The following is a 24,205-nucleotide window of genomic DNA, read 5'->3' as shown; positions in this document are numbered from 1 at the left end:
ATTAGCATCTGCACTTTAACTGTCTTTAATGAGTAAGTAAATGTAGAAAGTGTTGACCCTGTGACAGGATAGTAGGAGAAGTTTTTATGGTTGAGGGTAGGGATGGAGGCCGTCATTTGTACCTGATTGATAGGTGACAGCTTACTCCAGGACCCTTGGGGCCAGTTCCACCTCAGGTCCCTTGGAGATCTAATTAGTTCTGCTGAAGGTATTGAGGTTGGTGGCTGGGAGGTATGAAAAGCCCATCCCTGGCCATTCCTTTTCCTCAGGTTCTCCTGAAGAACATGGACAATGGAGACCTGACGATGTTCTACTATGGCGAATGGTTATCCGAGAGGAAGGGTGAAAAGAAGACGCTGGTCTGTGAGATGTGCGCAGTTATTGATGAGGAAGAAATGATGGAGTGGACATCCTACACTGTTACGGTCAAGACCAGCAACGTTTTTGGTGAGTGTTGGTCCTCTTGGGGAAAGATTTCCACTCTGCTAACTCCCTGTCGCCTGCTCTCTTCAAGGCGAGAGTCCTGACTTGGTTTCCCAGCTCCTGTTCAGATCACTTTTGGGGGAGTGACTTTTGAGAAGTTTACACATTTAGAATCATAGAATTTTTGAGCTGGAAGGGACTTTATGGTCTTTTAGCCTAACTCCTTCCTTTTGTTGGCAAGGGAACGAAGGCTCAGAGAGATGATATTATCTATCCATGAACACACAGATAGCAGTGGGAAATGTGGGGCTGGGGCCTTGTTATGCTGACTCCAAACCCCAGGCTCTTTCCATTATACTTATGGCCCAAAACCCCACAAAAGAAATAAATGAATGAAATCCTTAGTTCCCGTATCTCATGAATGGAAATAATCTAGCCTCCTTGTTGCTTTCCATTTTCATTTATCTCATAGTTTGTGCTATTTAGATATTTTATTAGGTACTAAGATATTGTTTAGATATTAGATATTGACCTCAGTTTCTCTTACCTTGTGACCGGTCTTTAATAAAATTATGAATAAAGTAGACTTTGCCTTCTGTGATCATCACCCCACTCAGTGCCTCTCCTAGGCTGTCTGGTGTAGTCTACTTTCCTGCCCTCATGGTGCCTCCTCAATGCCTAAGACCCCAACCTAGACCTGCCCTTTCTGGAGGGTGCATAGTGCTCAAAGTCTACCTCTTGTCCTCTCTTCTATCCAAACTCTGGTGAGTTAGTAACATTCAAAAGCTCCTATCAAAAAATTCAATAAGGACTTAACATGTTATATACTATCTACTCAAGATATTTGTATTTTAATAAGGGAGAAAGCTTTAACCCAAAAGAATAAAGCTCTGTGGTTGGAATTCTGTGACAGGTAAACAGGGAAGATATTTGGGAGAGAAAAGCCTTCCTAAACCCCCAAATCATACTACATAGACAGTTTCTAATTGTATCTATATGTAAGGCTAACCTTATCTGGCAGTGGTCTAACCACGTCAAATTTGGCCATGATCTAGTAAGTCTAACCACTGCAGATCGAGAATTTAGCTATTACCATTGATTAGGGAATAGCTAAACGATTCATTTTATGAGGAGACAAAATGCTTCTTTTATTACAGTCAAAGGAGTAAAGCTCTAATAGTGGAATTTTAGGTATCTGTAGTATTTAGCTGTCTTCCTGATAGAAGCTTTCCTGATACTTGGAAGTCACAAGATATAGGCAGTTGTCAATTCAATCTATACATAAAATCAACCCTGGGATGAATTGTGCTTTGGGCTGTTATTTAAGTATTGGTCACAGATTTGCATTGAATCCTCCACACTCCCTTCTCTGAGACCTCTTAAAGCCAATAGCATTTGCAAGAAGATTGGTTAGAGTCCCAGACCAGGGAGCATAATGAACTAAACCCGTCATTTGGGATTCAGTCATTTGACTTGGACCTTATAAACGGTAAGCCCTAATGAGTTCAGCCACAAGCCAGTCTAGAAACAACTTCAGAGTTGGGAAGGGTTCACATCAGAGATACCTAATTTCAAAGTCACTTATGTGGGCTCTTTGTCATGTCCCTTCAGGAGCTGGCACTGATGCCAATGTGTTCATCATCATCTTTGGAGAGAATGGAGACAGTGGTACCTTGCCCCTGAAGCGATCCAAAAACTTTAACAAGTTTGAGCGCAATGGGACAGACACATTCAGCTTCACAGACATGCTGAGCCTTGGTCATCTCTGCAAGCTGAGGGTCTGGCATGACAACAAAGGTAATTCCCTGATCAGACCCCCGTACCAGGGACATGGAGGAGGCCAGGCCATGGCTACTTCTGGATGACTCAGTGCTCCACTCCAAGAGATAGGCATGGGCCAAAGGTTAGGCATCTATGGCAGTGGCCGTGAGCAAAGCTATGTTGTGGCTTGGCAGTGGAACTGACTGGCTGAGTAAAGCTGGCTTAACCTAAAAGCTGGTGGCCAGACTGAGAAGCTGTCTGGGTGCCAACTCATATCATGACTGCGATTTTTGATGTCCTCTAGGAGTGATTATTCTCTAGGATCAAAAAGAAAGAATTAGAAATAGCAAAGGTGTCACAACAAATCCACGTTTCTTCACACCACCTCTCATGTCAGTCTGAAGTCCCTGAGATAGAGCAAATTCCTTCCCTGGCTTCCCTGAGGCAAGATCAGTCATAGAATGAGCACTCATTTCTGGTCTCCATCATATAACTATAACAGAACTTTAAAAATCTCATTCCAAAATCACCCACTTCTTTCCTTTATGGCACTAAGCTAATCTAAAGGTCAACTTCAAATGATTAGAGGCCTTGGTTACATCCTATAGGAAACAAAGGCACAGGGATAGCTCTGCTTACTTAAATAATTCAAAACTCAGTGATTTCATCAGGGTGGACAGTCTCTCCACTGATACAGATAGTAGTCCCTCCAAGCCTCACTCAGTAGACAGTTTTGTTTTTTTTTTTGTTTTGTGGCCAGAAGAATTCATTACCCCCAAGGTTGATGGGGTGATAAACCTTTCCAAGCTTAGTTAGACTGCTCCTGGGATGATGGATACACAGTCTATCACTTGGCTTGTACTTGAAGCCTCCCCAGATTGTGTAGCAATTGACAGTGTTGGCATTCCATTGGTACAGTCTTTGAAAATTCATAGTTTCCACAGTGAAGAGACAGAATCAGGCTTTCTTGCTGATTTTGCTTACTTTGTTTGTTGGATTTTATAGAACCTCAAGCACAGAAAAGATACAAACTTTATTCCTCATAAACAACATAAGATATAAGACTAGAAAAATACAAGCCTCAAGTCTTTGGGCTAAAGTATTGATCTAATACCTAATATTTTAGGGCTCCCCAATGCGACTTCCTTCCTCATTCCTCTTCCTGGTTGCCTCTTTCTTTTCTGGTCTTCTGTCTATCCTTCTTTGCTACTTGAATCCTTAGTGTCCTGTCCCATTCCTGTAATTTCTCTAATACTTAGATTCTGCATTCCTGACCTTGGCCGTTTGACCTGAACTTGATTTTTGTACTTGGATTTCTGTGTTCCTAACCTTGGCCTATTGATATGACCTAGTCTTGCCATTCTTCCCCTCCTTGGTGTTTAGACTTGACTTCTGTTTTCCCGATATCATGTAGTCAACAACACTTTATTAAGCACCTGCTATAGGCCAGGAATTGTTCTAGGCACTAGGGATACAAAAACAAAAAATGACTCCTGACCTTGAGGAGTTTATAATCTGCTAAGGGGAAACAACGTACACAGATAAGAAAATACAAATCTTTATCAAAAAAAAAAAAAAGTACAAAAGAATATGGAAGAGGAAGAAATCCCTAGCAACTGGGAGATTCAGGAAAGGCCTTATGAAAGAGGTGGTGCTTAAACAGAACCTTGATGGAAATTCTAGGAGGCAGAGGTGAGGAAGGAGGGCGTTGTAGCCCTGGCAGACAGCTTGGGCTGTCAGAAGCACACAGGCAGGAGATGGAATGGCTTAGGCAGGGCAAAAGTAGCAACTAGGCCACTATGCCTGGAATACTAATCTATAACCCTGACCCTCATTAATATCACTACAACTGCTTCCTAAAGGCCCATTCCTAGCCCAAAATGTGTTCCCCTTCTGGCTGCCACTCTCATAGAAAGATATTTAATGGAGATCATAAGCATATATACTATGTATAGAGCAATGGCTATTTTATACCAAATATACCAATTTATCAAAAATGACTCCCAAATAATGAAAAGATAATCTTTTGCTATAATCTTAAGCATATAAGTCCCACAATTGTTTCTGCAAAGAGGATTACAATGGATTCCCACTCCTAGGCCTGATAGGGCATGTATCAACACTCAACCACATGGATGTCCAACAAGGGGTGGGGGTGGGGAGAGAGAGCAAGGTAGAAAGGGAGAGAAGGAGAGGAACAGAAGGAGAATGCAGCAAGGAGAGGGAAAGATAGGAAGACAGGGAGAAAGAAAGAGAGAGGAGAAAGGAAAGAGGGAGAAAACCGTGGCAAAGCTAGGTCTCTATTACTCAGCTTAGCTCCAAGTCAGAGCAGATTAACAGACTCAAGATAGCATGCAAAGCCTAGAGGGATAAAGAAAGTATTCATTAGTGCCTTTAATATGTAAGACAATGTTTAGGTCCTGTGGATATATGTATTTTTAAAAAGTAAAAAAAATTGGTCCCAGTGCTCAAGATGCTTATATTCTACTTGGGGAAATAACACCATACTTTGAAGAGGGAAAGACTGACAAATAGAATATTGGGGAAAGCCTTCAGTCAGGAGGTGGCACCCATCACTAAAAGAAAACTCTTCAAAGTTACCAGTGATCACTAATTGCAAAATCTGATAGTCTTTTCTCAGTGCCCCTACTTGTAGATCTATGTGTCGCATCTGACTTTGTTGACCATCCTCTCCTCTCAGATACATTCTCCTCTCTGGGACTTCATGATATTACTGTCTCCTGTTTTGCTTTCTATCTGTCTGCCCATTCCTTCTCCACCCCCTTTTCTGACTCTTGACTCATATCACACCCCCAACCTATGGATGTACCCCAAGGTTCTGCCCTAGGCCCTCTTCTCTTTTCTCTCTATGCTCGCTTTCTCTCTCTCTCTCTCTCTCTCTCTTTCTCTCTCTCTCTCTCTCTCTCCATTGGATCTCATGGCCGTGGATTTAACACTCATCTCTATGCAGATGACTGCCAGATCTGCATGTCCAGCTCCACTGTCTCCCCTGAACTTCAGGCCCTCATCACTAACTGCCTATTAGACATTTTAAACTGGGTGTCTCTGTGACATCTTAAACTCAACATACCTCAAACTGAGCTCGTTATCTTTCCCCCAAACCTTCCCCTCTTTCAAACTTCATTATTTCTTTCAAAGGCCCCATTCATCCTTCTAGTCACCCAGATTCTCAGTGTGACTTTTCACTTTCCTTCCCTCCATGTATTCAATCAGTGGATAAATCTTTCCATTTTTGCCTCCATAACTCTCCTCTCTGTTGCCTTATCTCTACTCCCACCACCACCACCACCACCCAAGTTCAGGTCTTCATCACCTCTCACTCAGATTCTTAGTGTGACTTTTCCCTTTCCTTCCCTCCATGTATTCAATCAGTGGATAAATCTTTCCATTTTCACCTCCATAACTCTCCTCTCTGTTGCCTCATCTCTACTCCCACCACCACCACCACCACCCAAGTTCAGATCTTCATCACCTCTCACTCAGATTCTTGCAATAACTTCCTAAATGTCTGCCTCAGATCTCTCACCACTCCTGTCCAAACAGCCTACACACAGCTGCCAAAATAATTTTCCTTCATTACTGATCTGGCTTTGTGACGTCTTTATTCTGTTCTCTACTCAAGTCAAGTCAAGGAGTTCCTATTGCTTCCAGGCTAAAATATAAATTCCTCTGTTTAGTTTGTAAAGCCCTTTACAACCTGACTCCAACCAAGTTTTCCAGCCTCATTGGACATCACTCTCCTTCCTGTACGCTGCAACCCAGTCAAACTGGTCTTCTCTCTGTTCTTCACACACCATACTCTATCTCCCATTCCCATATCTTTGCCCTATCCTTTCTACACGTCTGATATGCACTCCATACTTGCCTTCATCTCAGAGACTCCCTCTCTTCCTTTGGATGTACCTCAAGCACCTTCTTCCATATGAAGCCTTTCTGGATCCCTCCAGCTACAACTACCCTCCCTCCCAAAGTACTTTGTCTTTAACTGCTTTGGATACATGTGTATTTATCCTCTTCATATTTATTCTACACATACTTATACATTTACCTTTCACCTCCCCCATTAGACTATTAGCTTCTTGTGAGTTGGAATTGTTTCAGTCTTTGTACTTGTGTGCCTAACACAGTATCTTACACACAGTATGTGCTTTAAAAATGCTTTTTCATTGCTTGATTGAACTGAGTGTTGAAAGAAATTAAAGGTTCTAAGAGGCAGCAATGAGAAGAGAGAACATTCCAGGTTGTGGGGTGGCAGTCAGGGCAAAAGCAGAGATGGGAGACTGAATGTCAAGGTCAGGAAATAGGGACATAAAAGCATAAGAAAGAGTAATGTGAAATAACTCTGAAGAGGTAGGGTGCAGCTACATTGTGGAGGGCATTCAATGCCAGAATCAGGTGTTTTTATTTTGTCCTAGTGATAAGGATCCCTTAAAGATGCTTGAGCGGGTGAGTGAGGTGACCAGATGTCTCTTTTAGACATATTCATTTGGCAGCTATGTGGATAGAGGGGAAGAACAGGAAACAGAAGATGGATTAGGGAACCATTACAATGAGTCCAGGCAAGAGAGGCCAAGACCCTGAACTAGGGTACTGGCTATGTGAGTGGAGAGGTGAGAGTTACCAGACGTAGTTTGAGTTTGGGGCCTGAGGAGCCCTGACACTTTCTACAGCTGGTAGAGTTGTCCCTGACCCCTGCACCATGGTCTTCTGTATACACTGGCATGATCTTCCATGTACTCTGGGAAAGTCACTTCACCTCTGTTTGCCTCAGTTTCCTCCTCTGTAAAATGGGAATAATAAAAACACCTACCTTCCCAGTGTTGTTGCGAGGATCAAATGAGTTAATAATTGTAAAGTGCTTAGCATAGGGCCTGGCACACAGTAAGCACTATATAAATTAGCATCTCCCAGGAATCACACCTAGTAATGGGTTGCACTCTGAACTGCCAGTCTTCTCATTCCTGGCATTTATCTTCCAATCTCCCCTATTTGTCTGTGTCTTTGTCAAAAGTGTGGATAAATTATAAGTCTGAGTTTTGTTCCAATTAATTTTGTCCTTCCTCTTTCCCTTCTGAAATGAAAACTTCAGAGAAGGGAATCCAGCTTGTGACTTAATCATAAAACATATTTTCATTTCTGTTTTTGCATCAGTCAAAGAATCATCAAATATGAGATCTGTAAAGAGCCTTGGTGGTCAATGGGTCCAACTTCTTCACTTAACAAAGAAAGACATGGAAGCCCAGAGAGGGTGAAGTGATTTATTCTCAAGGTCATCCAGCTTGTTAGTGACTGAGTTGGGATTAGGACTTAGCTTTACTAAATCCTTCTATTTCTCCCTTATTGTCAATAGTAGACAATGGGATGATGGGAAATAAAGTTTACAGAGTACTTTGAGGCTTTCAAAATGTTTTCATTACAGTAACTCTGAGGAAGGTAGTACAAATACTCTCATCTTTATTTTATGGACAAGGAAACAGGGTCTGAGAAACACAATGACCCTGTGTGGTAGGTAACACATAGTTTCTCCATTTTATGCACAAGGAAATTGAGATACAGGAAAGCTAAGCGACTTATTTAGGATCATACAATGAACATAGCTAGAACTAGTTGAAATGGCATTTGGGACAAATTCAGTTGGCCCCTACAGATAGCTAGAGGACAGTAGAGTAGAGGAGGGAACAGAGGCCCAAAGGACATTGCTGTCACAGGTGCAGTTGAACAGGAAAGGGGTAGTCACTCATCCAGATAGTTCTTTTCTTGCCCCATGGGGTTTAGGGCTGAAGGTGGGCAGACATGCCCTGTAGGACAAAATCTTGGTGACAGCTAGAGTCAGATTCGCCTTGTCAGTAAGTGGACATTAAGTACCAAGTATTATGCTAAGCATTGAGGATACAAAGAAAGACAAAAGACAGTCCCTGGCCTTGAGGAGCTCACAATCTAATCTGTGTGCTTCAGGAATGAAGAAAGCTAGGGACAAGTGCTCCCTCCCATATTAGCACCCTGGGGCAAAGACTCATTTACTCTACCTTAGTTATAGCTTTGACAAGGGATAAGGGTTGTGATCCAAACTTGGATTCAGATCTCTGACTCCAAAATTAATGGTATTTTCACCAAAACATTCTGCCCCTCCAGCCCAGATATATTTGGAGGAAAAGTCTAGAGGGAATGGCTTGGAGGATTCTCAGCTTAAGACTCACCTGAATTTCACCAAAAAGGAGATGTCATTTCATCTGCCAGGGCCGGATTGAGAGTCAGCCAGGAGGAAGGGCTGGGCAACCTCTGGGATTAAAATTGGGTTTGAAGTGAGTAAGCCAAAAGGCAGTGGCCAAGAAGGTAAAATGTGGGGTTGCTGCTGGACAAGCGAATAGTCTGAAGGGAAGTGTCTGAATCGAGATCTTGTCAGTAAGCAAAGCAGAGGATGCTAAGACAAGGTGTGCAAACAGTATCCTAGAGGCAGAGAGAGACTCATCAGGGAATCAGCATCCAAGGAACTAGCTGGACAAGAGACTCATACTGGGCCAAGAGCAAAGATTTGTAAACAAATAAGGGTGGAAACAAGCAGACACCGGTCTGGAGCAAGTGGGAGATTATTGGCAACACAAATAACATGCATGAAAACTAAATTAGAATACAAGCATGACATTATAATGTAAGCCAATAATATAATTAATAACACTCAAGAAGATGCATTGCCATCTGGTTTGCCACGACACCCTAAGGACAGCTGGGCATTTCCAGTTACCCAGAGCTGAACCCTGCTATAATGTCATCTTTACAACTCTCCACTCCCATCCAAATACAACTGCCTCCTCTCCCATTAGAATGTAAGCTTCTTGAGAGCAGGGGACTTTATCCTTCCTGTATCATCAGTGCTGAGCACAGGGATTGGCATCTTGTAAGCATTTAACAAATGCTTTCTCATTCATTCATTCGTTCATTCATCCTTTCATTCATTCATTCAAACAAGAGATATAAAACATCATATGATTGAGGGCCAAATGGGAGCTACACACAGTAATTTTTGGACTTCAAGAAAGAGAGAATTGAGTTATTGTCATCGAGAATGATTTGGAATCTCTGTCAGAGCTGGAAGGAAACTTAGAGTATTTAATTAGACTATAAACCTTCTGAGGTCAGGACATGTTTTGTTTTTATATTTGTATCTTCAGTGCCATTGTAGACACTGAGTAAATTCTTGTTGAGTTGAACTGAATCATCTAACTTAATTCTTTCATTATATAGAAGCGACTTGCTTAAGGTCATATAGTTAATTATCAGCCAAACCAAGATTAAAAACCAGGACTTTAAAATTTTAAGATCAGCTTTCACTTTATAAACAACATAGAATTTTAGCTGGGCCCTATAGGATAGGTAGGACCTCTTTATAGCAGTGGTGCTCACTCTTTTTAGTTTCAAGACCCATTACTTTCTTAAAAATTATTGAGGACCCCAAAGAGCTTTTGTGTATATGGATTATATCTATTGATATTTACTGTATTAAAAATTTAAACTGATAATTTAAAAAATATATGTATTTAATAATAAGCCAGATGGAAATACTGCACATATTTTTTGCTAATTCATTTAAAATAACAATAATAAACCCATTACATGTTAATATAAATATCATTTTAATGAAAAATAACTATTTTCCAAAACAAAGAAAATTTAGTAAGAAAAGTAGCATTGTCTTACATCTTTTTGCAAATCTCTTTAATGTCTGACTTAAAAGAAGATAGCTGGATTCTCACATGTGCTTCTGCATTCAATGTATCGTAAAATGTTGTTTTGGTGAAAATATATGCAGAAAATCTGTCCTCACATGGGTAGGTAGTTGGAAAAGGGAGGAGTATTTTAATAGGCAAATAATAACTTAGTATTATTGTGAAAACAGTTTTGACCTTGAGGACCTCCTAAAAGCATCTCAAGGGGCAACTAGGTGGCACAGCAGACAGAGCACCAGCCCTAAAGTCGGGAGGACCTGAGTTCAAATCCGGCTTCAGACACATAATATTCACTAGCTGTGTGACCCTGGGCAAGTCACTTAACCCCAATTGCCTTGAAAAAAAAACCATCTCAAGCACAGCCCCCACCCCCCAGTAGTCCTCCAGTCATGCTTTGAGAACTACTGCTTTATAGGCAGGGAGGAAGGGTAAGAATATTAGGATACTCTTGTTATTAGAATATTCTAGAATATAATGTAATGTAGAATAAAACATAAAAAAAATTCTAGAATATAATAGAATATTCTAGAATATAATTATGGCTATATTCTAGAATAGAATATTCTAGAAGATAGATCTAGAATATATGTTCTAGAATATAATACATAATATTAGAATATCAGGATAATGATTTTACATAAATGACAACTCAGAGAGGAGAATGTTCAAACTGATGAGACTTATTGAAGTGACGGATTTGCATAAGAAGATCATGAGAGATTAAGTTGGAAAGATCAGACTCAGATTGTATCAGGTTTGACTGCCACTTTAAGGAGTATGGGCATTAGCTGTGGGTAATAGGGAGCCACTGATGGGTTTTTAGCTGTACAGAAATGTGAAATTCTGAGAGAATCAGGTTTATTCAATAATGTAGACATAGTTATATGTTGCCTTGAAAGATGAGAACATGTACATTCATTAAGAAGACTTCATGTCCCTTCTTTTAATGATGAAACCCAGATAGAAACAGTGCACATGAAGTCACTAGGCTAGACCACTATGTCCAGGGCTCTTACTCCAGCCAAATTCCCATTCTGCTCTTGAAGCTGCCCTAAGTTTTAAAAGGAAAGCAATATAATCAAACCATTTCACTCTGAAGGTATAAATGACTGATTACTTTCTGAGGGACATTTGCACGTTAAAAGATTCAGAAACCCAAATGAATCCATAGTGATAGAATTTCAAGCAGAGTGATCTAAGCAAATGGACAATTCCAGGCATTGTAGAGGAGACATTTTGGGTTGGGGTCTTCTTAGTACCTCCTAAGACAGACTGTATGGGTCTCACTTTAGGTAAGGTCGGCCCTGTAGCTTGCAGCCATGAAATAAATGAATGAAAAAGTATTTAGTAAGTTCTTACTATGTGCTTAGCACTAGGAGTACAAATACATTTTTAAAATCTTTTTTTAGCTCCTCCAGAAATTCTTGTTGGACTTGCGTTCAATTCACAATTTTCTTTGAAGATTTGTTTGCAGCTATTTTGAAATTTTTGTCTTCTTCTGAGTTTGTAGCTTGATCTTTCCTAACACTATAGTAGCTTTTATGGTCAAGTAGTTGTTGTTGCTGCTGTTGTTGTTGTTGTTTGCTTATTTTCCTGGACTATTTCTTGATTTTTAACTTTATGTTACAGTTGGGCTCTGCTCCCTGATTGTGGGCAGCAGAAGGGGAAAGGGGGTTGGGAACTGTTTTAAGCTTCAGGGTTTTTTGTGCTATTGTTTTCAGAGCTAGTTCTGGGAGTCTGTAAGTTTTTGGGGCTTCTAAGGTGGTATGATCTGGGGAGAAGTGTGGTCACTGCTCTTCTGGTCTGTGTCCTGGTCTTTACTCAGGAAGGCCCACAGCTCCCCTGCAGCCACAAGTATTATTGCTTTTTTTTTGGCCCTGGAACTGTTACCAAGTCCCCCGCTCTCCTGTAGCTACAAACACCAGTGCTCCTTTCTGCTTTGGAACTGAGAAAAGGGCCCCTACTCCATTGTAAGTGACCACAAGCACTCTTCTCCACCCAGGAACTGTGGCCAGAGCCCCTGCTCCCCTGTGGCCACGAGCTCTGGTGCTCCTTTCTGCCCTGGACCTGCATGTGGGCCATGCAACAGGGTCCTATACGCAGTGCCAGCAAAGAGTCCCCTATAATCTTTGTGACTAGTTGAATGACGCCCCCTTCTGGACTGAAAGCTCCCAGTGTTGCTACTGCTGCTGTCACAACCACCTCTAAGGCCCGCTGCTGCTGCTGCTGCTGCTTCTGCTGCTGCTACGTGGGCTCTGGGCTGGTTTCTACTCCTGTGTCACTGACCTCTGTAGCTCATCTAAATTGCTTTGGGCTGGAAAAATGTCTCACCTTGACCTTTTGTTGGCTCAGAATTTAATTTGAAGCATTATTTTAAAGATGTTTGAAGGAGAATGTTAGGAGAGTTCAGCTGGGTTGCTGCCTCTATCTGCCATTGCGGCTCCACCTGGAGGCTACAAACAGATGAAAAACCAGTCCATGTGATCAAGGATTCTAATGGGGAAGATCATAAATAAGAAAAGTCAGATAGAAAGGCCTCATGACATTTGGGTGTAGCAGCAAAACACATGTAATTTCCAGTGATAACTTTACATTTGTTTCTCTGCAATCTGGCTTCTGACCTCATCATTCAATTGAAATTGTTCTCTTCAAAGTCACTAATGATGATTTCTTAATTTCCATACTGAATGACCTTTTCTCAGTCTTCATTCTCTTCTACCTCTCAGCAGTCGCACGACACAGTAGATCGCTCTCTTCTCCTTGATACCCTCTCCTCTCTACAATTTTATAACACGTTTCTCTCCTACTTCTTCTCCAACCTCTCTGATTGCTCCTCTGTCTTCTTTGCTGCTTCTTCACTGCTATCATGCCTGCTAACCATGGGGTCCCCCAAGGCTCTATTCCAGACTCTCTTCTCTTCACCTTCTATATTTTTTCACTTGGTTATCTCATCAGCTCCCATGGATTCAATTATCATCTATATTCAGCTGATTCTTGGATCTATTTGTCCAGTCCTAACCTCTTTAGAGACCTTCAGTCTCACATCTCCAACTGCCTATTAGATGTCTCCAACTGGATATCCATAAGTGTCTTAAACTCAACATGTCCCAACTGAACTCATTATCTTTCCCCCAAAACCATCTCCTTTTTCTAACTTCCCTGTGCCGGTCAAAGGCACTGCCATCCTCCCAGTCACCCAGGCTTGGTAGGTATCATTTTCAACTCCTTACTTTCTCTCACATCCCACAACCAATCAATGATCAAGTCCTATTATCTCTACCTTCATAACATCTCTACCTCCTAGCTTCCTCAGAGTCTCATCTAAAGTTCCACCTTCTGCTTTTCCCGGCTTGTGACCAACGAGCAGCCATGATCAGCAAAGTCTCTCATGACACACTCTATGAAGCTGTGCAGGAGGTCCTGCATGGAACCCAGTACAAACGCAGAAAGTTTTTGGAAACTGTAGAGCTGCAGATCAGTCTGAAGAACTATGATCCCCAAAAGGACAAACGTTTCTCTGGCACCGTCAGGCTCAAATCCACACTCCAACCTAAATTTTCTGTGTGTGTCCTGGGAGACCAGCAGCACTGTGTTGAGGCCAAGGCTGTAGAAATCCCCCACATGGATATCAAGGCCCTGAAGAAGTTGAATAAGAACAAGAAATTGGTCAAGAAGCTGGCTAAAAAGTATGATGTCTTTTTAGCCTCTGAGTCCTTGATCAAGCAAATCCCTCGTCTGAACAAAGCCGGCAAGTTTCCATCTCTGCTCACCCACAATGAGAATATGGTGGCAAAGGTTGATGAGGTTAAATCTACTATCAAGTTCCAGATGAAGAAGGTGCTGTGTCTGGTGGTGGCTGTTGACCATATGAAGATGACAGATGACAAACTTGTCTACAATATCCATTTGGCTGTCAATTTCCTGGTTTCTCTGCTGAAGAAAAACTGGCAAAATGTGAGGGCATTGTATATCAAGAGCACCATGGGCAAGCCCCAGCGGCTGTATTAAATCAACATGGTGTTAATAAATGGCAGACGTTGCTAATGAAAAAGAAAAAATAGAGTCCCACCTTCTGCAAGCCAACCTTCCTAATCCTCCTTACTCTTAGTGCCTTCCCTCTGACATTTCCTCCAATTTATCCTATAAGTGTATCTTTTGTACATATTGCATGCTAAGTCCTTCATTAGTCTGGCAGCTCCAAGAATTTTTGTTAACCTTTCTTTGTATCTCCAATACTCAGCACAGTGCCTGGCACATAGTAGGCACTTCAATGAATAGTAGTTGACTGACTGATGCTGAGTCATTGGATAGAACAGAAGACTTTGGTGATGGGAACTTTCTTCTCTATGTCATCAGTAGCTGTGGCTGCAGCCCCTGCAGAAGCAGTTGCCAGGCCATATCTCCCCAGGGGTTGCTACCTGGGATGCTGGCTACAAGATCTGGGCTGGAAGCAGAACTGGAGGTTTGGATGGAGAATTGGAGAGCTCTCGAGCCTCTACATTTATTGATGACAGCTGGTCAGCCATCTGTGTTGGCAGGGGTGAGGAAGCAGTGATTGCTCCCCTCACTGATGGCTTTGGAGCCTAAGCTAAAAGTAGGATTGGGTCTGTGAGACTCTGCTATTCCCAAGGCTCCTGGGTTTAGGGTCCTACTCTATCTCCATTGGGGTAAGGTAATGGTGGTAATTTGATTTGATGGTAGCTGCTGCCTCCTGCCTCTTCCTTTGGGTGCCTTGATGCTTCAGCTGGGCTGGTTTGCCTGTAGCTGACATTTATGTAATACTTTAAGATCAACAAAAAATTTGCTTGTATTATTTCATTTGATCTTCAAAACAGTGATATAGATAGTTGTTGTGTTGTTCACTTGTTTTTAGTTGGGTCAACTCTCTGTGACCCCATTTGGGGTTTTCTTTGGAATGGTTTGCCATTTCCTTCTCCAGCTCATTTTATAGATGAAGAAACTGAGGCAAACAAGGTTAAATGACTTGCACAGGGACACACAACTAGGAAGTGTCTGAGGCCAGAGTTGAACTCAGATCTCCAGGCCTGGTGCTCTATCCACTGTGAAACCTAGCTGCCCGTGATATAGGTAATAATATTTGTACTATGTGATATAGGTACATAGTGTAAATATTATTTTTGTTATCCAATTGTTTTAGTCATGTCTCACTCTCCATGACCCCATTTGGGTTTTTCGTGGCAAAGATACTGCAGTGCTTTGACATTTCCTTCTCCAACTCATTTTATAGATGAGAAACTGAGGCAAACAGAGTTGTGACTTTCCCAGCGACACACTACTAGTAAGTATCTGAGGCCATATTTGAACTCATGAAGATGTCTTCCTGATTCCAAACCTGGTGCTCTATTCACTGTCCTACCTAGCTGCCCTTTATATTTATTAACTTTATATCACCCTTTCCAATAAAAACACTGTCTCCTCTCCAAAATGATGGCATTTTGTTTCAAGGTTCAGCCCTTATCTCTGCAAAGATAAGGCAGCATTTTTTCTCACTGTGATAATAGGATGAGATAAACCACCTGCTTAGGATACAGAGAAACTCTGTAGTGGGATTCCCGCATACAGAGAATGACCCAGGCAGGGCTACTTCACTTGGGGTCATGGGCTCAGGTGCTGTAGAACAGTAAAGGAACCTTAGGGGTTATTGGTGACTCTTCCAGTGCTATCACCATCATCTTAGTTCTGTAGCTCTTCCTAGCCAGAAGGCCCACCAAGTATACCATGGGAAGGCATAAACCATGGCATGCTGGTGTGCCATGGCTCAGTTGTGGTTCATGTTTCCTTAGCAGTGAGGCAGTAGGCAGCGTCTCATGTGCTCAGTGCATGGGGTGGAACAGGGGTGGAGAACCTGAAGCCTGGAGGCCACATGTGGCCTTGAGGTGGCAGGTTCCCCATCCCTGGGTTAGAACATGGTGCTAAGTGAGCCAGAGTGGGCTGGATATTATGGAAAGAGCACCAACTTGGTGGGAGAAGACCTAGGGTTGAGTTTCTATTCTGCTACTTATTGACTACAGGACACAGGAAAAGTCAAATGAGTTCAAATCTGGCTTCAGACACTTACTAGCTTGCATGACCCTGGGCAAGTCACTTAATCATGTTTGCCTCAGCTTCCTCATCTGTAAAATGAGCTAGAGAAGGAAATGGAAAACCATTCCAGTATCTTTGCCAAGAAAATCCCTAATGGGGTCACCAAGAATTGGACACGACTGAAAAACAAATGAACAACAACAACAAAATACAAATATATACAAAGCAGTTAAATACAAGGTAGTTTAGGAGGGAGTTGGAGCGGGGCAGGGATCAGAAGAGGTCCTTGAGTTGCATCTTACAGGAAGAGAGGAACTCTGGGAGGCAGAAGTAAGGAGGGAGGGCCCTCCAGCCATGGAGCACAGCCAGTGCAAAGGCCTGGAGATGGGAGACTGAACAGCAAGAAGGCTAGATTGGCCAGATCACAGACCATGAGAGAGGGAGAAGGTCAGGGCCATATTGTGAAGGGCTTTAAAAGTTAAAGGGGGAAAGTGTACATTTAATCCTAGAGGCAACAGAAAGCCACTGGAGTTGGAACGGAATAGAGGAGTCCCAAGATCAAACCTGCCTTGGGCTGGACACATAGTAGGTATTCAATAAGTACTTGTTGATTGGATGAATAATCACAACTCCATCAGTCTTTTCCAAAATAACGAAAGCTCCTCAAGGTCAAGAACTGTATTGTTTTTGTCTTTGTAGCCCTACCTTCCAACAGAGTGTCTGGCACAGTTTTTTCTCAGCATCTTCGCTTAGAAGCATAGATCTGGGACTGGACCAGCGTCTCAGAGGTCAGCTGGTCTAACTCTTTGGTCTTACAGATGGAGAAACTGAGACTCAGGGAGGTGAAATGCTACAGTCCATATTACTAAAGTAGTAAGTTCCACAAGTCCTCTGACTCCAAAAGCTATATTCTTCTTACTAAACTACATTGCACTCCAGTTCTCAATTCTAGGAGCATAATTTTTTATTTTTATAATTCCAGCAGTTCCTTGCTGGAATACCTCCAGTTTTTACATGCCTTGCACCATTCCAGTAAGAAATTTTAAAGGTTACTCCTTAATTATAAAACTTTAGAATTATTTTGGAAAAATCGGTTTGTTGCCCTTTAAAATAGGTTAAAATAGCCTTTTTGCCCCCTGTTCCTGAGCAGGGTAGAAATTATACATGCACATACATATGTATATACATACATATATGCATACATATACACATAAGGTACACTATAGTATATTTATATACATACATAAATATATAATGTATGTGTGTATAAATAATATTGAAACATAAAATGTAAATGTATAGATGTTTGTATACTTATGTGTGTATATATACATACACACATGTGTGCATATGGCTTTTGCAGGAAATTGTGCTTTTGGCAGCAGATTTATGAACAGCACAGTCCAGAACCAAGACAATGGCTGTTGATCATGGTCTCTAGATATCCTTCTGCCAAAGTGACCCCACAGCATCATCAGGCCTTCTCTGACAATCTGCAGGATCCTCTTCTGAGGAAATCAAAGGGCAAAGAGGGAATTGTTGTCAGGGCAAGTCAAATCAACAAATATTTATTAAGCATTGACTCAGAGATGCAAATACAATAAAAAAGTCTCTGTTCCCAAGGAGTTTACTTTCAAATGAGAGAAGACAATACGTTAAAGAGACCTGAAAGGGGAGAGGGGAGGTACCTGCACAGAAATATGGTGGCAAAGTCCAGAGAATGGAGGATGGTTGGTCTGAGCCTTTCTTCACAATGAAGGTTTGGGAGGAACTCACCGGTGGGAGAAGGACGCCACAGAGGCAAAAGGTTAAGCTGAAGATCATTAGCAGAAATTCCAGATTTAGTGAAATATCATGAAAGAGATTCATGAGAGAGGATTTCTAGAATCTTAGTTTGGGAAGGGACTTCAGAGGTCATTTAATCTGACTCATACCCAAGTCGTGAATCTTTTCTACAAGATTCCTGATACAGACAAGCCCCTACTGGAAGTTCTTCATTGAGGGAGAACTCATTAAGGCTTTAGGCCATAAGTGATATGCCAATGTAAGCTATTATTATTACTCTACCATGAGGCTTAAAGATTATTGTTGTTCAGCCATGTCAGTCTCTTCTTGACCCTGTGGACCACGGCATACCAATTCTGTCCACAGAGTTTTCTTGGTTTGCCATTTCCTTCTCCAGCTCATTTTTTTACAGATGAGGAAACTGAGGCAAACAGAGTCAAGTGGCTTGGCCAGGGTCACATAGCTAGTAAATGTCTGAGGCAAGATTTCAACTCAGATCTTCCTGACTCTAGGCTCAGTGCTCTATCCACTGTACCACCTAGCTGCCTCCTAAATAAACAAAAATTCTGCTTTGGAGCAGCTCTGTAGCCTAGAAAGTTCTTCCTTTTGTTGAGCCAAAACCTACCTTCTTGTAAAATCCACCAAGTGCTCCTTGTTCTTCCCACTGAGGTCAAACAGAATACATTTACTATCTCTTCCAAACCACAATCTTCCAGATACTTGAAGACAGACCTTATATCTTCCACTCATACTTCATCTTTTCTTTTTCTTAAATTTTAATTATTTTATTTTTAATTTATTAAACAAAACAAGCATTTCTATAAAAAAAAAAGATGATTGCACATGAAATTGCAAATCTATTATGTACAACTTGCTATTCCTTTTAAATATACAATAAAGTTATTGTGTAAATTTCTTTCTCCCCCCCCCCATATCCGGCCCCAGAGATGGCTACCATTAGACACAAACATGAAAATATTCATATTTACTTAAACAGCTGAGGCTATTCAGCATGTTTTTGTAACACATGGTTTAGCATCTTCACCCTCCTCATCACCCCAGCTGGTCAATGCCTTCCCCAAAATGTGGTGCTCATGGGTGAGCATGGGATTTTAGATTGTGATCAGAGTTGATTGGGATTATGACCTGTTCCTGTGACACTCTATTTCTTTTAACACCATCTAAGACTGTGTAAGCTTTTTCAGTTGCCATGTGTCATGTTGACTTACATTGGACTTTCAGTTCACCCAAACTTCAGATCATCTTTGCACAAACTGCTTGTCAGTCACGTATTTCTCATCATATACTTGTGAAGGTGATTAAAAAAAAAAACAACTAAATTACAGAACTACAAATGTATTATTAGTTAAAATTTAATCTTATTTTGAACCTTTTGAGATCTTTTTATCTCTTGATTCTTTCATAAAATACAGCAATGATCTCTTCCAGCTTTGTGCCATTTTTAAACCTGATTAGTATACTTTCATTGCATACATCTAAGTCATTGTTAAGAGTGTTAAATAATGCCAGGCCAAGGACAGACCCCTGAGACATGGTATCAAGAGAGTTTTATTCAAGCTGACATCAGACCATTGATGACTGAGTTCAAACAATTTTGAAACCACCTAACTGTATCGTCCTCTGGGCCACATCACTCTGTCTTGTCTACAAAAACTAGGATGAAAGAATTTGTCACAGGCAGAATGAGAGACTTTATGAAAAGCTTTGCTAAAATGCAGGTTTACTATGTCACATCATTTCTGTGGTCTGCTATTCTAGTAACTGCCCAAAAATGAAACGAGGCTGGCTTGGCATGACTTTTCATGACACAGCCGTGCTAACTCTTAGTAATCACTGATTCCCTTTCTAAATGCTTAGATACCACCCCTATAATAATACATTCCAGAAATTTGCCAGGCATCAATGTCAACCTCATGGGCCTATAATTTGTAGGCGCCACCCTCTTCCCTTTCTTGAAAATTAGGACCTTTGCCCATCTCCAGTCCTGTCCCACCTCTCCCATTCTTCACAATTTTTCAAAGCTGACTGAGAGTGGCTCTACAATAATTACATGTACATGTATGTGAGTGTGTATGTATCTATGTGTATATGTATATATGTATGTAAAATATGCATTGTATTATCTATGTATGTATTATATACACATACACAGATACACACACACACACACACATATACTTCACTGAAAACAGCTAGGTTCTTCTTTTGTCTTTTAAATACCTTCTCACTTATCTTGGTTTTCAACTCCTTGTTAACCATTTTTATTATATTCTTCCCAGTCCGGGGACCATTCTCTTGGTAGAGGAAACAGAAACAAAGTAAGATTTCAACAATTCTGACTTCTCTTCATCATCCATTATCATCATGCTATTCATCCCGAGCAGCTGCCCTATTCTTTCTTTGATCTTCCTGTCTCTATCAACATCACAAAAAACAAAAACCAAAACCAAAAAAAGCCCTGCTTGTTGTCCTTTGCATTCATCACCAGCCTCAGCTTATTTTGAGCTTTAGCCCCACAGGTTCTCTTTTTATAGGACCATGCAATGCTTTTGTATTCATTGTCCTTTGAGATATAGATATAATATATATATATAGTGGATATAGATATATATGCCTACATACATATGTTTGGGCTAATATAGACATATGTATGCATATACACACATATATGTTGATATATATGTATAGCCTTATTAAATCTTTCCAGCTTCTGATTTGTTTATTATTTACCTCTTAGGGTTAGTCTGGCACATGATGCCATGTCCCTTGGGGAGGCCAGCCTCCATTTTGAAGACTATTGCTCTATTAAAGTCCACTGATAGCACTGACTGAATAGTCCCTTTGTGCAAAACCCAGTACCAGGCACAATATGGAGTAAAAGGCAAATAATAAGCAAATAGAAGTCACAATCCCTGCCCTCAGGGATCCTTAGAGTATGGTGCATTTGGAAGTAATGCAATGTAAGGAAACAAACCCAACTAGAGAGAGGGTCACTGAGCAAGGCCTCCTAGAAGAGATGAGTTTTGAGCTCAATTTTGAAAGAGGTGAGAGATGTGGATTGGTCTAGCAAGGGATCTGAGTGGAGAAGGAGAAGGAAAAGGAAGAGCTTTAAGCCAAGTGCTAGAGTAATGTCCATCCGAGTGTATTTCCAAAGCCAGGCCAGGAACGTGTGATTTGTATGTGGAAGAGATATCCTCTTTACAGGAATAGAAGGGGGAACCTCATGGTCACTTAGCTGACAGCATACAGAACCTTGGAGGGCCTCAGTCTCCCACCTGGGACTGATTAACAGCATGGTACAATCAGTTCCCTTTTTATTGGAATTGAAAAAAAGTTGATGAGATATCCCTTGCTCAGTAATTAGTATTGATCAATATCTCTCAGGGCATTTCCATTTTAACTGGCATCTCTTGAAAACCAAAGGGAAACTCTAATAAAAGTTTTAAGCATAAGACAAATTGAGATGGGGGTTCAGAAGAGATTGTTTTGAAAATGAGGATTTTTTTCTGATTTAAACAAACAAACAAACAAACCTTATAGGCAGTCATCTACTTGGTCTGTACTTGCTGCTGGTCCCATTCTTGAATCTGAACCATGATCTTTCTTGTTAACTCAACTGGTTAACTCAACCAACCAAGCTGGTTCTTTCTGCCGATGCATTCCCTTCTCAAGGTATCCTTGCTTATCTGAGAGTATCTCTTGCTGTCTTAAAAGCATGAGACAGGCAGTACCTAAAGTCCAGTCCCTGCTCTTCTACTGACTTCCCTAGACCTTCCTGGGCACCTTAGGTTTTTAGTTTCTATACCCATAAGATAGGCTCAATCCCAGGAAATCAATTGAAAGACCATCACAAGGCTGACCTTTCTTAGAGACAAAATAGACATCATTTGGTAAGATTTGAAGATAATTGGGCAGTGAGTTCTCTACTGAAATGTCAAAAATGCCGAGAAGGGCTAACACCTTAGGTTCTTTGCATCTCTCCTCTTGGTGAGGGCTCGAAGTGCTTGTCCAGGTCTTCCTTAAAGGCCCTAAACCCATGGATCCATGAAAGCTTCAAAGGATCTTAATGAGGTCTCTTAAGGGCCTGGGGTGAAAGGAAAGCAAAGGCACATACAGAAGAAGGATTGGAGTTCTTGAAGGGGGAACTGGAGAGCACAAAAGACAAAGTTTTAGCCCTTTTCATTCTTTGTTCTGAATAACCAGAATGATGGCAAATCCCCAACAATGACCCTTAATGCATATTCTCTCCTCTGTTACACCGTGGGCTCCTTGAGAGCTGGGAATGTTTCATCCTTTGTGACACTAGCATCTACCACAGTTCCTGGCCTAGGGTGGGTGCTTAATCAATGCTTGTTGATTGATTGACACCAAAGAGGCAGCACTGTTCCTTGGTGTTTGCTGTACAATGCCTAGTCTTGTCAATGAAATCATCCCTGCCTGCTTAGGACAGTGGAGGTGGGAAATACCTAAAAGTGTCCTGTCTTCTTGGCAAAGAGGATCTTTTCTTAAAAAGGAAGAAAACCAGGTAAAAGCCACCCAGAGAGGCCTCATTAAGGAGCCTCGAGTTGAGCTAACTCTGGGTTGCAATTTTGGTGTTGCAATTTCAGTTCTTTTCCAGAAGGTAGATTTTTCTTTTGTTTGAAGAGTGAGCAAATGTACTGTCAAATCAATGTCAAAATATCTTCGCCCAAAGTACTCTTCTTGCTTCACTCTTCCTTTCTTCATTACACACACATACACACACACACACACACATACACACTCCTTGGTGGTCTGACCCTTGGAAATTCTCTAAAGTTTGTCATCTCTCTTGCCTTTACACCTCCTCTTTGACCTTTAAGTTTGCTATGTAAGTTCTTTGGGGATGCTATTGTATGATTTATATCTGTTCTCCCACATTTGCTTAGAGCAGGAGTACTTCACTTTTTTTTGCCCTGGACCCCTTTGACAATCTTGTGAAGCCATGCACCCCTTGTCAGAATCATGTTTTTAAATGTATAAAGTAAATTACATAGGATTGCAAAGGAAAGCAATTGTAATGAAATACAGTAATCAAAATATTTTTTAGAAGTTCGCAGACGTAGGTAAGAACCTGTGACCTAGAGTATAAACTTCATGAGGACAGGAGCCAATGTCTTGTTTAATGTTGGTGCCCTCTAGCATCTAGCTGCACACACTTAATGAATATTTGTGAGAATGAATGGACTAGGATTATCTTCATCTTTCTATGAAAACCCATCAATCAGCCCATTTTCACACTGACCAAAGAGATTTTCCCAAGGGCATAAAGAGCCCAACTAGACAGATGGAAGAGGGAGTCAAAAGATAATTAAATTAATAACAAGGACATTCCCAAATTCAAAAATAGCAGATTCAAAAACAAGTTAATAAAATTATTTGACTCTAAATCCAGTAAAGGTTATTTTTAGAGTGAACTATTCTTTTTGGTCTCCACCCCTTTTTCACTCAACAAAAAATGTGTTTTGTTCAGCTTAAACCTTCAATCAAGTTGTCCTCTGTCTCTTAGGCAGGACCCCTCTCAGCCAATGAGCTTTCTGTGGAAGATAGCTAACATTTCTTTCTTGATGCCTGACTCCCAAGCCTATGAATCTCTGGGAAGGTCTCACAAGTGGCAGAACCTAGGTCTACTGATTCCAAATTCCATGTGCTTTCCATTGTATCATGCTACTTGTCATTAATTCTTTAAGTTCCTGTTGTTTTCTCCCATGTCCCTGCCTGTGTATACATTATATCCTATACCCCAAATGATTTCTCCATATCTTCACCCGTTGAAAGCTTTCCCTTCCTTCAAGGCTTTTCCTTCAAGGTGGCACTTGAGTCATCTCTTCCATGAAGTCTTCTCTGATTTCCATCTTACCCTCCCCCTCAGTGACCTTTTCCACCTTGAATTTGACATGAAAGTCTTTTTCTGACCTCTCCTCTACATTTATCATGTTATAACTTGTATATTATTATAACAACATAATATTATATTATTACTTCCTCCATTTCTGCCCTACTCATCATGGCATGGAAGTTACTTGGGTTCAATCTTGAAGGTGAAACCAGCACAAAACAAATTCAGGCATGTCCTACCAAGCTAGAATGGCTTCAACTAGAGACCCAGTGATGGACTGTATGGTCCTCTGAGTATCAACTTAATTCAGTTAGGAGAGACATCACCAGAAGGTTGGCTGCAGGCTGATGAACTCTCAACTCACAACTCTCAAAAACCATTTTCAAAATTAGAAGAATTTAGGGGACAGCTAGGTGGTGCAGTGGATAGAGCACCGGCCCTGAAGTCAGGAGTACCTGAGTTCAAATCCGGCCTCAGACCAAACACTTGACACTTACTAGCTGTGTGACCCTGGGCAAGTCACTTAACCCCAATTGCCTAAAAAAAAAAATTAGAAGAATTTGGGATT

The 24,205-nt window shown here is 41.2% G+C and overlaps 1 protein-coding gene and 1 pseudogene across 2 annotated transcripts in view; both read left to right on the top strand.

Moving 5' to 3' along the window:
* The window catches only part of LOXHD1 (lipoxygenase homology domains 1), a 272,249-nt gene that overhangs the window by 229,260 nt on the left and 18,784 nt on the right, over positions 1-24,205 (top strand). For both annotated transcript variants that reach the window (XM_027869011.1, XM_027869010.1), the window contains 2 exons: positions 270-447; positions 2,035-2,220. In XM_027869011.1, coding sequence (XP_027724812.1) covers positions 270-447; positions 2,035-2,220 — 364 coding nt within the window. The remainder of the gene's footprint in view (positions 1-269; positions 448-2,034; positions 2,221-24,205) is intronic.
* Positions 13,299-13,955, top strand: LOC114048023 (annotated as a pseudogene).

This window comes from Vombatus ursinus, unplaced genomic scaffold (genome assembly GCF_900497805.2).
Source record: "Vombatus ursinus unplaced genomic scaffold, bare-nosed wombat genome assembly UNPS02014791.1, whole genome shotgun sequence".
Lineage (NCBI taxonomy): Eukaryota > Metazoa > Chordata > Mammalia > Diprotodontia > Vombatidae > Vombatus > Vombatus ursinus.
The sequence above is the reverse complement of the archived record's forward strand: the minus strand, read 5'-3'. Positions and strand labels throughout refer to the sequence as shown.